At 40.4% G+C, this 17,500-nt stretch overlaps 1 protein-coding gene across 2 annotated transcripts in view; it reads right to left on the bottom strand.

Moving 5' to 3' along the window:
- Positions 1–17,500, bottom strand: part of asic2 (acid-sensing (proton-gated) ion channel 2) — a 535,781-nt gene that overhangs the window by 52,989 nt on the left and 465,292 nt on the right. For both annotated transcript variants that reach the window (XM_058416405.1, XM_058416397.1), the window contains one exon: positions 1,825–1,975. In XM_058416405.1, coding sequence (XP_058272388.1) covers positions 1,825–1,975 — 151 coding nt within the window. The remainder of the gene's footprint in view (positions 1–1,824; positions 1,976–17,500) is intronic.

Raw genomic sequence — 17,500 nt, 5'->3', positions numbered from 1 at the left:
AGGGTCAAAGGAGAAGGAGAAGAAAGATGGAATATATAGGAGGCAGAAGAGGAAGAGGAAAAAGAGGAAGTAGAGGTGAAAGATACAAGCTGATAGAGAAGAGAAGAGAAGAGAAGAGAAGAGAAGAGAAGAGAAGAGAAGAGAAGAGAAGAGAAGAAGAAAAACGGTAGGATAGGAAGGAGAAGAGGAGGAGGAAGAAGAGGAAGTAGAGGTGAAAGATACAAGCTGATAGAGAAGAGAAGAGAAGAGAAGAGAAGAGAAGAGAAGAGAAGAGAAGAGAAGAGAAGAGAAGAGAAGAGAAGAGGAAAAAGAAGGATTAAAAAGAAGAAAGAGGAAGAAGAAGATCTTTAAACATCTAGAGCAAACTTCACCACATCAACAATTACACACAATGTGTTACTTTCATCATACAAGCATTGTGTTAATCTCTAATCTAATCTAGAATTAATCCAACATCTTCTGACCAATCAGAACTGAGAATGGTGTGGATAAACAACAGTGTTGATAAATAGTTAATAGATTGTTGATTGGTAATAGAGACTAGTTAAGCGGCTGGTTGATGAGTCACCTGTCAGGATGCTGGTGGTTTTGAAAAATCCATTAAATCTAATAAAATCCTGAAACAGAACCAAAGTTTTATTATAAAATCTGCTTCCTACAAAAATGGGCCATTATGATGTCGTAGTCATTACGATAAAATATGTCCGAATTAATAAATTGGCTGCTAAAGTGTGAATTAATGGTGGAAAATATGCCTTCAGAACAATTACGGTGGCCAGTATTTCACTGAGAGGCGTGAGAGCGCAGAGCTTCATGAAGAGCACAAAACGATCCCGGAGGAAGAGGAATGAAGTGGCTGAGTGGATCTTAGTCAAGCAATGAGAAAGTCTTTGCTCTGTGGAACGCTCCCAGGAGAGGAGAAGTGGCTGTGAGAACACCGGCCCAGCATTACACTGCTTTATTAAACACAACTTAAGAGGCCTGGGATGATGTGGCTGCTGGGCGTGTAACAGAGAGGCAGAGAGGCGGAGCTTACAGGTTACATTACAGATATTAGAGGAAAAATATTCAGGAATATTATATTATATATATATATATATGTGGACGTGTTTTTATATCTAGGTTGGTCCAGACAAGCATGACAAAACATGCCTTCCTGTCCTTTCTCCCTCCCTCCAAACCTCTCTCTCTCTCCCTCTCTCTCTCCTACCCTCTGTGCCTCTCTCTCCCTCTATCCCTTTCTCCCTCTCTCTCTCCTACCCTCTGTGCCTCTCTCTCCCTCTATCCCTTTCTCCCTCTCTCTCTCCTACCCTCTGTGCCTCTCTCTCCCTCTCCCCCTCTATTGCCCTCTGTCTTTCTCCCTTTTCTCTCCCTTTCTCTCTCTCTCTGACTCCCTCCTCCATCCCTCTCTCTTCCTCTCTCTCCATCTGTCCCCCTCTCTCTATATATACCCTATCTACCTTCTCTCTCTCTCTCTCTCTCTCTCTCTCTCTCTCTCTCTCTCTGTCTTACCCTCTCTATCTCCTCTCTCTCTCTTGCCCCCCTCCTGCCACCATCTCTCTCTCTCTCTCTCTCTCTCTCTGTGTGTTTTTCTATATTAGAAGCCCTGGGGAGGCAGTGGTTTGTGTTTGTTAGTGGACAGGTAATGGAGTACAGAGAGCAGTAGACAGGTGGAAGAAAAGCTAGAAAATGAATAGAAGGCTGGACACAGTGCATGTTTGGACAGAAATATCTGACCTAAGTGGTGACCTTGTAGGGAGTTACTGAGGTGAGGGTTTTAAATTGTGCTTAGGATAGTGTGTGTGTGTGTGTGTATGTGTGTACCTGTCTCGCCCCACACAGGCAGGTACTCATCTTGCTGAATATCCAGCATAATCTCCAATCCATTTCCAGTTCCTCCTTTCATCGTGGTTCTCAAAGCCTTTCCCTCCTCAGCTGCATTGAACATATAACACTTTCCATATCGTGTAAAAACCTGCGTAGACGAGAAAACACACACACACACATACACAGTAACATGAGTAACATGGGACAGCACTAGGCAGCATTAAGGTTCAGGTTGAAAAGATGATTTGTATAAAAGAAGTCAATAAATAAATCACTCCATCAGAAAGTCAGCAGGAGTTATATTTAGCTCCAGTGCTGCAGGACAGACAGAGCTGCCGGCTTGATGAGCAGCAGTGATGATGCAAAAAGCTGCAAATGGATCGCAGTGAGCAGAAGCAATCTCGTCTGCCCCTGGGTCACGCTTTCCCCATCTGTACCCCTGGATCTAGAACAAACTCTGCTTTGGGAATTAGATGGTCTCGAACCGCGGACAGGGAAGAAAACGACGCCTGTGCTTTTACACCCCTCGGCTTTACACAGCCGACCGAATAAGGACAAATCCATCCCATTAGGAAGTAATGGAGCATGAGGACAAACATACCACCTTCTCGTCTTTTCTCCCTCCCTTCCTCCATCTCTCTTTCTATCTCTCTCCCTCTCTCACTCTGCCCCCCCTTCCCTCTCTCTCTTCCTGTCTCTCTCCCTCTCTTCATCTCTCTCCCTCCCGCTCTCCTTATCTCTCTCTCTGTCTCTCTTCCTCTCTCTCTCCCTCCCGCTCTCTCTCCCTCTCTTTCTATGTCTCTCTCACCTCTCTCCATCTCTCTTTCTCCTGCTCTCTCTTCCTCTCTCGATCCCTCCCTCTCACTCTCCCTATCTCTTTCTCTGTCTCTCTCTATCTCTCTCCCTCTCCTTCTCTCTGTCTCCCTCTCTCTCCCTTCCTTTCTCCCTCTTTCTCTCACTCACCCCCCCTCTCTCTGCCTCTCTGTCTCCCTCTCTCTCTCTCCTGTCCTCTCTCCCCTCTCTCTCTCCCTTCCAATCATTCTCTCTCTGTTTTTCTTATTAGAAGCCCTGGGGAGGCAGTGGTTTGTAGTTGATTGTGGACAGGTAATGGAGTATAGAGAGCAGTAGACAGGTAGAAGAAAAGCTAGAAAACTAATAGTGGGCTGGACACAGTGTGTGTGTGTGTGTGTGTGTGTGTGCTTGAAAGTGGACAAAAAAACACGATCAAGAACAGACACACAGCAAGACACTCCTGTACACAACCCTATCACCTGTCAGAGGTGGACAAATCACCAGCTTGGGACGAGAACATTAGGCATCCAAGCTATCAGTTTTTCCCAGTCGCCCAACAGACAAGCAGATTCACTATGATGTAAACACAGCAGTTTTATTTTTCTATACAAAAAAATCACTCATATGACAAACAGAAAATACTCAATTCCCTGCAGAGTTTAAAAAGAAAACTTTTCATATAGTTGTGGGTAGAGTGGACGGTGAAACATGTCTCTTATGTGTTAACATTTTTACTGAATAGCTGCTACTGAATCCACCGCCAGACTTTTCTAGAACTGCTGAAATTCCAAAAGTGAATGTGAAAGTCAATTTTTTTAAATAATATATGCATTAAGTACATTTTTCGGGTTAGATATTTTCTTTAAAAATATACATCATGGGAAATTATGGGGTTATGGTTTTGAGATAAAAAAAAAAATTAACAAAAAACAAATAAATATAAATATATTTATTTATTGATTATTTTTATTGTATTTTATTTTTTTGCACTGCATTTTTATTTTATTTTGTAAGATTCTGTAAAGATTATGTCTTTAAAAATAGATATCATGAGAAATGATGGGGTTATGGTTTTGAGATAAAATAATAATAATACGAAGAAGAAGAAGAAGAAGAAGAAGAAGAAGAAGAAGAAGAAGAAGAAGAAGAAGAAACAAAAAATATAAAGTAATTTATTAATTGTTTTTATTTTATTTTATTTTGTAAGATTTGTCTTTAAAAATATATATCATGAGAAATTATGGTTATGGTTTTGAGATAAAATAATAATAATAATAATAATAATAAGAAGAAGAAGAAGAAGAAGAAGAAGAAGAAGAAGAAGAAACAAAAAATATAAATTAATTTATCAATTGTTTTTATTTTATTTTATTTTGTAAGATTTGTCTTTAAAAATATATATCATGAGAAATGATATTGGCTATTTGAGATGAAATAATAAGAATAATAATAAGCAAAAAAACAAAAAACATAAATTCATTTACCGATTGTTTTTATTTTATTTTATTTTATTTTATAACATGTTAAAAAAACAAAAAAAACATAACCCTCAAATAAAAAATGTCAAAAATTCAATTCTCAAAAATGCATATTTTATGTAAATTAAAACTTTTTAAAAAATGTTATGGGATACTTTTACAACTCATTTGCTATTTTTTTCATGTTGGATCAGGAAGTTGGGCTGATGTGACCCACACTGGGTTATTAATAAGCAATTAGGCATGCTGGGGTGGACACGTGGACCTGAAAGGGAACATTAGTTGATTCATTTTCTGTAATTTTCTACTGAACATGTCAAGACAGAGCAGCAGTCAGAAAGAAAGTCTAAAATTAAACAATCAGTGTCAACTGCAGAAATGTTTTTGCGCATATTTTGATCACAACTTCATTTATTATTAATGGAAAGTTTTGGAATTATAATTCTGTAGACATTTTGCTAACAAGCTGCTCACAGGATGTGTGTAACACTGAGACTTGAAGAAAACAAAAATTGATTTTTAGGTTAATAATGTTCACTAACACCCTCAACAACTTGGATCCCATTAGTGTGCTAGTGATATTAGGGGTCACTACAATCATCCAAATGGGCGAATATGAGTTTTTAAAAAATATATTTTCCTAAAATAACACAACAGTGATGTTTCCAGTGTGATTAAGGATTTCATTTAAGTAAGTACTCGATGTATTGTCAGCCAACAGTGTGTCTGCGCAGCATGTCCAGTCTGCACAGCATGTCCAGTCAAGAGGTGATCCAAAAAAAGGGGAAAGTCTGATTCTAGTCAGCTTGTGCAGCTTTGTTTCAGTCAGAGTTGTCTGACTCACTGACCTTCTAACCACACAGCGCTGGTAACACTTCACAGTCAGCTGATCAGGATGTGATGGAATAGTGTTAATTTAGGACACTAAAGGTCACTACATCACATTCACCCAGTTACTGATGAAGATCTGAATGAATCTGAATGATTGATGGGATTCACACTGGTAAAGACTTCTGCGGTGTCTAACCCAATAAATTCATTACATGGTAAAAGCTTGCTTCTTTTATAAATCTATCATCAGTACTGTAAGAACAGAGTGATGCATTATATGTGGATAAAACCGTGATTGCTGTGTCACACTGATCACTTCTGTGCTGGTCTCAACACACACCTCACACACCCTGCTATAGTTCCTGAACACACACTGATACACACACATTGATAACACACAGAGACCTGCTCTGAGTTCTGCACACACTCACACACACATATTCACACACACACACACACACACACAAACACATTCACACACACACACACAGGCACACACACACACACATTCACACACATGTATAAATCAACAAGACTTGGAGACAGCTGCCAACCTCCAGCCTGGATCACCAGCAGGAATTTTCAGAGTGAAATAATTCAAGCATCAGTGCTTCTTAAAAGTGGTTACAAAATGCAGCAGAGAGAGAGAGAGAGAGAGAGAGAGAGAGAGAGAAAGAGAGAGAGAGAGAGAGACAGATAAAGACAGAGAGATGGTCGAGGGGGATAGGGTGGTGGGGGGAGAGAAAGAGAGAGAAAGAGAAAGGGAGAGAGGGCAGAGGGTGCAGTGAGAGAGAGAGAGAGAGATAAAGAGACAAAGAGAGGGTTGAATAGAGAGGCAAAAGGGTGGTGGAGGGAGAGAAAGAGTAAGAAAGAGAATGGGATCGAGGGCAAGAGGGCAGACCTCGATCCCAGACAGACAGACAGAGGGTCAAGGGGCGAGGAAGAGAGGGTGGTGAGGGGTGAGAAAGAGAGAGAAAGAGAAAGCGAGAGAAGGCAGAGGGTGGAGTGGGGGGGTGAAGGAGAGAGGGAGAGGGGGTTCTATCTATCTATCTATCTATCTATCTATCTATCTATCTATCTATCTATCTATCTATCTATCTATCTATCTATCTATCTATCTATCTATCTATCTATGAGAGAGAAGAAAGTGAGTTTACCAACATTGTCATATACGAAATGTAAAATGTCAGCAGCACCGAGCTCCACATCTCTTACAACCAGAAATTCTTACAGCAAGCAGCTCCAACATTAGTGAAGTCTGAAATGGCCGTGTCACCACTGAGAGGAAGTGCTATTACTGGAAGAGCGAGGCGAGGGAGCACCTGTTAGAGCCTGTTTCTCCTAACTGGATGATATGGTTGCATCTATTGCCTTTTGCTTCAGACTTGAAAGACAGGCATGACAGCCGCATGAAATTTTGCCGTCTCCGACTATGAAAAGTTTTTTTTTTTTCTTTCCACTAAGAGACCTGTGACTTGGTGGCAACTGGTGAGATTCTTCACAGCATGCCACAGCTGCCAGAAAGAGAGAAAACCATTGACAAGGACTGCCACAAGCAAAATAATGAAAAATCACCTGGGTTTAATAGTCTGTCAGTCAGGGTTTATAAACGTTGTTCTGATGTACGACTACAGCTCATTGGACCATGTGTTGTCAGTTCTGATGTGATTACCACAACAAGGAGACTTCGGGAGTTTAAAGCACTGGAGCCTGATGTTGCTGCTCAAAGACTTTGACAATCAGATGACGAAGAATTTGACAAAAATGACTCGTGAAGTCGACTTATTATGCAGTGGAACCTCGGCATACGAATGAACTCCTTTATGATTTTTCAGCTTAAGAATTTAAATTTGCATCGGCATATGCAACATTTTCGGCATATGAACGAACCAAACTGAACGCCGGCTAACTTGCGTGTACGTCCAGGAGCCATTCAAAACCTGTTTGCATCAGTGGAAAGCCAAGCGAAGCTAACTGAAGCGAGTTTACGGATTTTTGGAACTTTTATTTCAGTCAGCGAAAGCTGTTTCGAAAGAGTCAACCCACGATACCAACGCTGCCTTCGGCATGTGCTCAAGGGTGATTTTTCATGCGTTGACAGATTGGTGGTGTGGGTGGTCTGTTCTATTTTTAACCCAAGCTTGGTGGCACGACTTCCTGTGAGGACCTTTGACTTGGAATGCTTGGCTTGGGTCAATTCTTTGTAAGCAGCCATACAGTTTACATACGCTTGGTTATTGGTAATATTGGTCACATTTGTGGGTGGCTGGAACGAATTATCTGCATTTACATTATTTCTTATGGGAAAATTTGTTTTGCAATACAAATTTCCGCCTTAAGAACTCGCCTCCAGGTTCCACTGTATCTTTTCTTGCTAAGAGACATTAACATTGTTCAAAAAGACACAAACTAAACACTGGATTCCTATCTTTTTTTTTAGAGCCTGGAGCCTTTCAGCTGTCTGTGGTCCACATTTTGCATCATATATCAAATTCAGTCCACAGTATATACCACATACTCACAATTAATGGCTCTTTAACGAGACCCTTTTCCAATCATCAGAGATATATAACAGGGGAAAGTCCCTTTATGGCTTTTATGCCATTTCTATTAAGCCTTTACTGTCTTAGAAAACAACTCAAGTCTTTCGAAACCAAAAAACAAACATAAACTTGCAGACCAAAAGCCAACTCCAACTCAAACAGCACTACAAATGGGAAAATTCACTTGGAATTCTTTTTTGGGACTAAGAAATGAATAGAAAAGAATGAGGAAGATCTGATGAATAAACAGAAAGCTAGCAAAAGATACTTCCACGACTCTCCTACAGAGGTAGTTAACTTCCTGGCAGCATTGCTACTGTGGCTTAATCTTCCAGTCTTATACAAGCTTAAAGATTTCAGCCTCTAGGTTCATAAAAAACTGGTGGACTTGACATGATGACAGTGGTTATTAGAGCTTTCTTACATTTCCCACAGAAACAGATCTGTTTGATTTTACCTTGCTTCAGTGACAGGTACTGGAAAGTCCTATATCTGTAAGAATTGTAGACAGCTTCATTCAGAGGTATAAAGCTGTTCTTCCTCAACTACAAAAGCTTCCATAAACTATATTATTTCTAGGGCCGGTCCGAGGCTATAGATAACACCTAAACCTTGGAAGACAGATAACAAGTAATGATCAATCTTTATCACAAAGCAGTATCAGTAAATGGGTTTCTATAATACTGGGAAGACAGTTTTATATGAGTTTTGTGTGAAAATGCACATTACACAAAAAAGAACTGATGTCAAATGAAAGATTTACCTTTCAGTGCCCGAGGAAGTGTTTCTATCCTAGACACTGCTATACAAACCTCCTTTGCCCTGAAGATTTTTGGGGAGAATTTGCTGTCGGGGCTTGTTAAACTATGGGATAGAAAAATCCCATAATTGTAAAAGCATATTAAATGATATTAATGTAATGGTCCTGCTTAAATCACAGAAAAGACATACTGCCAAAGACATACTAAGAGAAGCACTTGTGTTTATTAATGATGCTGGAAGCCAGTCTTTAATTCAATAATGGATTAAAACAGGGATAATAAATCAGGCTGAACCACTGGCTATTCAGTGCTGTATAATCATTTTATGACCTCTCACTTCACCTTGCTAACTATACCAGAAAAGGTTTCTTGCCCATTGTTAATTACCTCGCTAACCCCAACCTAAATTACAGTTATTATTTATTTGCAGAAGGGCTACACATGCACATGTAAATTACTCATTACACAAACCAACTGAACAAGGTCAGCATCTCAGAACCTTAGAAAGATGGTGCCATGACCCAGACTGTCACTTGCTCCTGACTCTTTGCGCCAGAAAATTCAGCCAAATGTGGAATGTATATAGTTGAAGTTAAGAGTTTTTGTTCTATTTCATGGCATGCTAGAGCTAGCAAAACATGTTGCTTTAGCCAAGTTTAAACTGATCCAATATTCCGACAATCACAAATTTGAGTTTTCTGTGTTCTAGGGGATTGTTTTCCCTCTTTCCGCTATCTAAGGTGCTCAGGGCTATGACACACTCAAGTCATCTTTATTTGAAGTAGTTTTGTCAGGACCTTTTTTTTTTTTTTTTTTAATTTAAATAAATAGCCACAGCACTGCTCAAGGGCATCCTGCTCTGGAGTTCAAAAAGTAGATGCACTGATTTTTTTCCCACCAACAATTATTTAGCACACACTTTTCATTTCTAAAAGGTTGCCATGGTTTAAATCGGATTTTGACCTAATTTGGATTGAGTTGAGATCGAGACTGTTAATTAAGTTGTGCAATGCAAGTCTTTTTTGTCTGTTGCCTCCTGGCAATAAAGATTACTCTCAGTAATTTCTCTCTGTAAAATCTAGTTCAAAGTGATAATACATTCCAAAATCACTTCTAATTTGGCAGATTAAATTGGCACACTAGCAAGGACACCTACACAGAATAATAAGCACCTTAGATCCTCTCTGAAATCATTAAAATGTGTGAACCACATCTTCAGCATCTTCATCTGTACCCTGTAAAATGAATTCTGGCAGATGGTATTTGCATGTGGGCTGGTTTCTAGCAAATTCCACCAAATAGAGGGAGATCAATTACTCTGAGAATTTTCTCTTCTCAAGGCTTCCGTGTGGTGTAATGAGAAATCACTCGCCTTATCGTCAGCTTTGAACCCGATGATTCCACAGCCCTCTGGGGCCAGGAGCCGAAATTGTCCGTGCTCTCAGGATGGGATGGACGATGTACTTTCCTCTGCGTTGACAATCAGACTGACACTAGCCAATTCTGGGCGCCTTTAAGCCCTTTGAACAATGCACAGGTTGGTAGATTGCACAATCCTCTAAGTGTGTTATGCTGACCTATAATGAAACATAAACAGCCATTTTTTTTTTTTTTGAAAATGGCCGTATGGATGGATGGTTTCACATGTCTCTGAGGAAACATTCGCCTTCACTCTTCCTGGCTGGTAGCTTGATATCAATGTCAAACAGCTGGGTCAGGGCATATTGACCCAGGTCAAAAAGAGCTTGTTAAGTAGCTATGGTAATGACTCTCATTGCTGCGAGATCTAAATGCTTAAAACTGTGAAATGCACAGGGGAGGAATTGGATTGTTTTTGTGCAGGCTTTTCAAATTCCAGTTTATTCCTGATTAATGACACTTGATTAACTCATCAGTTAATCAAAGGGTTGAGTAGCTTTAATAGTATACTGGCATCGCCAAAATCGGGTTGAGGGAACCATGATCCAGTGAGCTGGTAAATCTCTCAGTCTCAGCATTATGCTAATACAATTGCTCAATACTTAATCAAGTTTAAATTACAGTGAAACCTCGGCATAGGAATTTAATTCGTTCTGGAGGTGAGTTCTTAAGGCGAAAATCTGTATTGCGAAACAAATTTTCCCATAAGAAATAATGTAAATGCAGATAATCCTTTCCAGCCACCCAGAAATATGACCAATATTCCCAATAACCAAGCGTATGTAAACTGCATGGCTGCTTACAAAGAACTGACCCGAGCCACACATTCCATGTCAAGGGTCCTCACAGGAAGTCATGCCACTAAGCTTGGGCTAAAAATAGATCAGACCACCCACTCCACCAATCTGTCAACAAAAAAATGCCTGAAAAATCACCTAGCTTTTGAACGCATGCCGAAGGCAACATTGGTATCGTGTGTTGACTTTTTCCAAACAGCTTTCGCTGTCTGAAAAAAATTTCATAAAATTCGTAAACTTGCTTCGGTTGGCTTTCCACTGGTACAAACAAGCTTTGAACGGCTCCTGGACATATGTGCATTCGGCATATGGGCATCCGGTTCGGTTCGGTTCATTCTTATGCCAAAAATGCTTCGTATGCCGATGCAAATTTCTTGCAAAATTTCGATTATTAATGTGAAAATTTGTAAGGGAGGGCATTCATATGCCGAGGTTCCACTGTATTAGCAATTGCTGATTAGTACTAACATAAGTTAATATTTATTTATTTGTGTTTATGCCCCTATACATACCTACAGTATACACAGCAACAACTAATCACCAGCTTCTCATCTCTCATGGTTTTCACCTTAGACATCTGAACCATAGTATAGACACATTATGACTCAGTTACTAAAAGCTTTAGGCACATGCTCTTCCATATATGTGTGTAATGTACATTTTATTCATTGTTTCTTTCATGCAATCAAATCTGTGATATTCAGACACTTTCAATTATGATAAAGCTATATAAAAAAATGTCCTTCCTCATCCATTAGTGGCCCAGGCACTGTTTTCAATCTAAACTTGACTCTTTACTCATAATTATGGTTAATTAGTGTGTTTTTAATAATAACTTTTTATCTTCGGGTGCTAGTGGATAAAAATGAATAAAGCTAACCCCTAACGCAGACCCATCATTGCTCTGAAAGGTTCTTGAGATAAAAAAGATTGCCTTGGGCTTCCTTTGCTTACCCAAGTGCTCATGTCATCTTCATGTCAGAGGTCTAAGATGGCTGATTTTATAACCGTAATTGTCCTCCAGTGGGAGTCATTATCCTACATCACTTCACTACTAGCTAAAATCAATCAAAACCATGGTAGAATAGTGACAGAAAAGACATTTTCCCTCCAGCTCTTCTTCCGACATGCTGGTGCCAGTGCCGTGGTGAAACAAAGATAGCAAATTACACAGTCATCACTGCAGAAGACTTTCCGTCACTGCTGGTCATGCCATGTTTTATTAGCTGAAAATGACTGGATTCTGCTTTCAGTTTCAGGAGAAAATGGCGTCATAGTGGCAGCTGTTCTCCAAGATGATTTCTCTGAGTTCTCCTCAGCATGTGCCTTTGTCTAGAATTAATTTATCTAGTTTTATCTTTATCTAGACTTTCTAATGATGCAAAGCTATGACTATGTTAAAATACATTTTCAGAATAAATTCCTAGCACTCTAACATTTGGAAATATACTTTAATATACACCTGGGGGGGTTTGTTAAACTATGTCTAAATAGTCAAGCATCAGCTGGGTATCTAAAGGTTAGTCCTTAAACATATGAGCCCACACCCAAGGACTATATGTAAGGGAAGGGGTAGCTCAGTGGTTAAGGTGTTGGATTACTGATCAGAAGGCAGTGAGTTTGCATCCCAGGACCACCAAGCTACCACTGTGGGCCCTTGAGCAAGGCTCTTAACCCTTAATTGCTCAGGTGTATAAATGTAATACCTTTGCATAAGGGCAAATGCCATAAAGGTTAATATATACATACACCTGATTACAACTCTGTACGTGGCATATGCTGATCCCTCTGTTTGAGCTCTACTGGCAGTTTTGGTTCATCACTGTCTTTCGGTATGCTAGGAGTAGATCAGTATGCTAGTCACATCACCTACTACATGACTGTCTGGCTGTAGATCACTTAGAGAAGGAGACAGAAAATCTGTGCTTTCATCCAATCTCACCCAGCTGCTTTGTTTCAAACTCTGGACCAAAGGACAGCCAGTGTCACAGCTGGGATTTGATCCATCAGACATTTTGTAGAGTTGCCAGGCTACACTATGCATACACTTGTAGCACAGGACAATGTCATAATCATGAGACAGAATTAACCTTTTCAAGCCGAAGACTGTTTGCTTGAATTTAAAATGTATGAGTGTATGTATGAAACTACAAGGTGTATTTGAACAATTCTGGTACCAAAATAAAGGTAACACACGTGAGACAAAATCTGAGGGAGTATATCTCTTTGAATTCATGCAGTAGCAGCCTAAAAACTCAAGAAAGCTATTGTAGAATTTCTCATCATTAACCCCTTGGAGTTATCTATTGTGTATCAGAGATGTTATAGAGATGTTTTTGTAGAGGAATGTTTAGGCGGGCTCCCCAGTCCATGTTGGTACACCTGTGCTAACAGTCCCCAAATTCACGTCAAAATTCAGTAGTAAGGCTGAAAAGTGTCATGGGTGCTGGCCAATTGCCTTCTTTGTTCTGTAACCCTCTCCCAGAAATGGAAAGGAGCCGAGGCCATGATAAATTGTTTCATATAGCGACAAAGACATGGGATTACATGAAACAAACATTTACATATTTTTTCTGTCTGTTAATTTAGCCACTTGGTGTTGGAATTGTGTTTTGTTTACGGTCTTTGGAGCCGTATATCTGAGCTTCTTCCCATTCTTCTGGTGTGTAAATACATTCAGGCTTCGTATGCTTAAGATATGATTTATGATCTCTGTCCTGGTTCGGTTTATATTAAACCCCTACGATATGGACTCTACACAACTTCTTACCTCCAATGGCAGTCATTTATTTCAAGTCAGCCCTCCTCCTCCTCCTCCTCCTCCTCCTCCTCCTCAATCTATCAAGTCTAAGATAAAGCCTGTGTCATCATTTCTTAGCAAAGCATTTAGACACCTGTTCTAATGTGTTCCCATTACAGCAGCAGGTGTTGAAACACTTCTCTTCACAGTCTCGGGGTGAGTTCTTGTGTAGGCGAGGGAATGACATGTAAATTGAAACAGCAACAGCTAGCTAGTCAAGTGCTTTTATGAGTGTGAAAGGACAAGTGGAACTGGAGCATAAGTGCTTTATTGTGTTGTGTGGATGTGTTCTGTTATTGTTCCGCCGAATTGATTTCCATTAGAGACCAATTCTGCCCGGCTACCGACAGAGAGAGATCACAGGAGATCCATCCAGCGCTGTGGCGAGCGAAAGCATCTGAAATGAGGGCAGCAGTAAGAGAATCAAAAGTGAAGAGAGACTTGACAGTGAGCGAAAGATATGGGCGGAACAATGGGACAAAAACCACGAATTTGAATGAATGAAATGCAGCACGGTGGCTGAGTGAGTAATGATCCCGAGCTCACGGCTCCTGCTTGCCTGGTTCAACATGTGACTCCATCTCTGTTAAAATTCAGAAAGCTCTCCTTAACCTGGGGCTTAGACTTCATGTTCTTTCACTAATTTGAGAATTTCCATTGTGTTTCCTCTCTTCTTGCATTAACAGTAGGTTACCACGGAAACCAAACCATCATTTAGCACTGTGACCGCGTGTTAAAGTACAGCTATACTTAAGTATCTAGATCCATCGTGGTACCAAGTCATGGATATTGCTTAATTATCTCATTCCCGTGACTTAATGATCTCATTTTCATGCCATGGTCAGGAATTATGATCTCATAGCAAATTAAAATGTTCTGGAAGTGGCGAGTGTGTCCAAACATGTCTCCCGTCTCTGAACATAAACACACGCTGGCATTTAAGTGTTGAATATGGAATAATTGCAGTGACCCGCAGTGATATAACGAACCGCTCGCTAATGAGAGAAGAGCAGATGAGTTTGCGATGGATCTTATCTAAGCTCCCTAGCAACTAGAGATACTGAAAATTTCATTTGCATATCTATTTCGAAGTACATTTCCATCCTACAGTAAGCACATTGTTATTTTCCATAACCCTCGAGAGGTTTTTTTTTTTTTTTCCTACTTGCTTGTAGCTTTGTTCAAGAAAGCAAAAAGATTGCAGCCATCACAGTGACTTTTTTTTTTCTTTTTCTGAGCGTAATAGTGAAACCTTCATCATTGTCTCTGTGAACGTGTGGGAAGCCGAGACGTTTGCTTTCCTCATACTGAACTTATCTCTCTGCCAAACATCCAACTGTTATCACAGAGCGCAGCTACTTTACAAATCCATTCATTTGAATGTCAACACTACGTGACATTTCGCTCACTCGGAATGAGAAAAAAAAGAACGTAATGGGGAAAAAAAAAGAAGAAAAGAAAAGATGAGGTTTATCTGTCTCGAGGTGCATGTGAACACACTAGATACAAGCAACTCCAGCAGCAGAGCTCAAAGAATCCAGTAGAGGAAAACATGGCAGGTTTATTATTAAGCTGAATTTGGTGGAGTGAGAGTTAGAGTCAGTGATGTGTGAGGCAGTGAGACACACTGTAACACACATCAACACATTCATTCATCTACAGTAAACACCTTAATCTGCTGGAGCTACAGACTATACTGGGAGTTATGGGGGCACTGGGAGCATGGGGGAAATATATATTGATCCATGTACACACATACACACACACTATCTTTCTCTCTTACACACACAGACACACACACACACACCCTGTCTCTCTCTCACACACTTTCTCTATTGCTCTCTCTCTCCATCGCTCTCTCTCTCTTTCACACTGCACTCTCTCTCACAAACTTTCTCCATCTCCCTCTCTCTCTCTCTCTCTCTCTCTCTCTCTCACACACACACACACACAAACATCCCCCCCCCCTCTCTCTCACACACACACACAAACTCTCTCTCTCTCTCCCCCTCTCTCTCTCTCTTTCCCTCTCTCTCACACACACACACACACACAGGGAGAACCGAGCATACCCAATCCGCCCACCAGAATACTTTCGGGAAGTGGGAGGAAACTAGAGAACCAGAGAGCAAACCCACACTGAGAACATGTGAAACTCTACAGAGGCAGTAACCTGAGCTCAGGATGGACCCACTGCACTACTGTACCACCCACATACTGTATATAACACACAATACTACACTAATAACACTGCCTCAGTTTAGATTTCCTCTTTCCCTTTCTCACTTTTATATCAGACATTAACACACACACACCTTTTAAGTTAAGGCTTATTCCTGAGTTATCATGCAGTGACCCTCACCTGGGTTCATCAATCACTCAGACTAATCCTTATTAGGCCTTAAAAACTCTCTAACTCAATGATACTATTATGTATCTATGATTGCAGAGCCTGCTAGGGATTACGCAGTTCTTTTGCTTAAACTGCACAAAACTTAGTTACGTATTCACGATGAGTTACACAAAGTCGATTAGAAAAACCAACGATGGAGAATGTACTCAACCTCTCTGTGTTTATTACACACACATGCAACCTCTCAGGCACTGCTGATGGTGTGTGATGGATGGATGTCTATAGCTAGCAGTCCTCCAGACTGGACATTACTAGGTGGTTGTCCTACATCTTCAATAAACAAGCTACAGTTAGTCCAGAATGCAGCCACCAGAGTGCATACCAAGTCTAGAAAATATGGTCCCAAATTTTATCATCCCTGCACTGGCTACCTGTCAAGATTAGAATGAATTATAAGCTATTGCTAATTACTTTCAAGGTGTAATGAATGGGGGCAGATGCTGCCATTGCCCGAGATCGAACCTGGATCTCCACCGTAAGCTCGATCGTCCACAGTAGCAGATCAGACCCAAACGCAGGGATTCAGTTCATGCACTGCTTTTATTTAACAAATCATAACATTCACCGTAACAAAAACAAACCAGAACTATGACACGGACACTTAACAAGAACCTTAACAAGACATGACTAAGCCATAAAAAGCCTGGACAACATGGTGTCCAGCCTTACGGCACACACACACTACGTTGCTTTGACAAAGTCAACATATATAAATATAATGACTGACCCTGATTAAGACAGCAGGACAAACATATATAGAGCAACACATCGAGGGAAAATAAGGGACAGGTGAGAAAGTGGGAAAACACATTAGGAAAGGGCGTGGCACCGCCCACATGGGAATAACACAGTGATACATAAATAAACCACTTTCCAGGACCTCCTGGTGATCTGTCAAGGAACTGTCCCAGTAACTCCTGACACCAAATGGTTTAGCTCCCATGTATCTAACCAGTCTTCCACAATCACGCATCACGCTCTTTGAGATCACAAAACTCCGGACTTCCCAGAATATAAAACTCCACTAAAGGTGGTAGAGAGTTTTCGTATTTAGCTCCTAAACTTTGGAATAGACTTCCTGACAGTGTTCGGGATTCAGATACTCTTTCACAGTTTAAATGTAGATTACAGACATATCAGTTTAGCCAGGCATACACATAATACATCTCATAGCCTTGTGCTCCAGTATGTGCAATCTGATCCACTGCACATTATCATCTAGTGTTTGCTAATATTATGAAATTCTCCACTCGCTTCTCTTTTTCTACCCAACCCGAGGCATCTAAGAGATTGGGCCCGGCTCCAGTTGTGTTCTGCTTCATGAAGATTTTGGGCTTTAACTGAGAAGAGGCAGACCCTGCGAGTATTCCCGAGGCATCCTGAGATGTACCAGCTCCAGCTGTTCATTCGAAGAGAAGAAGCCAACCTCATGTGGGCTTTGAGAACAACCATCTTCTAATCAATACATAAAATAACATTCTACATATGCTGTATCTCCATCATTATGCATCTGAAGGCTTCGGCATGGAGGTGTTGGTGTTGAGCTCAGATGTTGAGCTAATTTATGAGTTGCTCAGGAGCTCCTGCTCACACAACTCCAACTGACTGGATATGACTGTAGAAAGAATATTATAATGTTTATAATTATAATTAATATATATATATAATTAATTATAATATTTATAATTAACATTCTCTGGTGTTAATAATTCAGAATCACTCTCTGGTGATAATAATAATTTATAATCACACTCTCCGGTGTTTATAATAATTCACACTCTCCAATTTCACCCAAATAAGGATGAGGTTCCCTTTTGAGTCTGGTTCCTCTCAAGGTTT

This window comes from Hemibagrus wyckioides, linkage group LG02 (genome assembly GCF_019097595.1).
Source record: "Hemibagrus wyckioides isolate EC202008001 linkage group LG02, SWU_Hwy_1.0, whole genome shotgun sequence".
Lineage (NCBI taxonomy): Eukaryota > Metazoa > Chordata > Actinopteri > Siluriformes > Bagridae > Hemibagrus > Hemibagrus wyckioides.
This window is presented reverse-complemented; position numbering and strand designations above follow the sequence as displayed.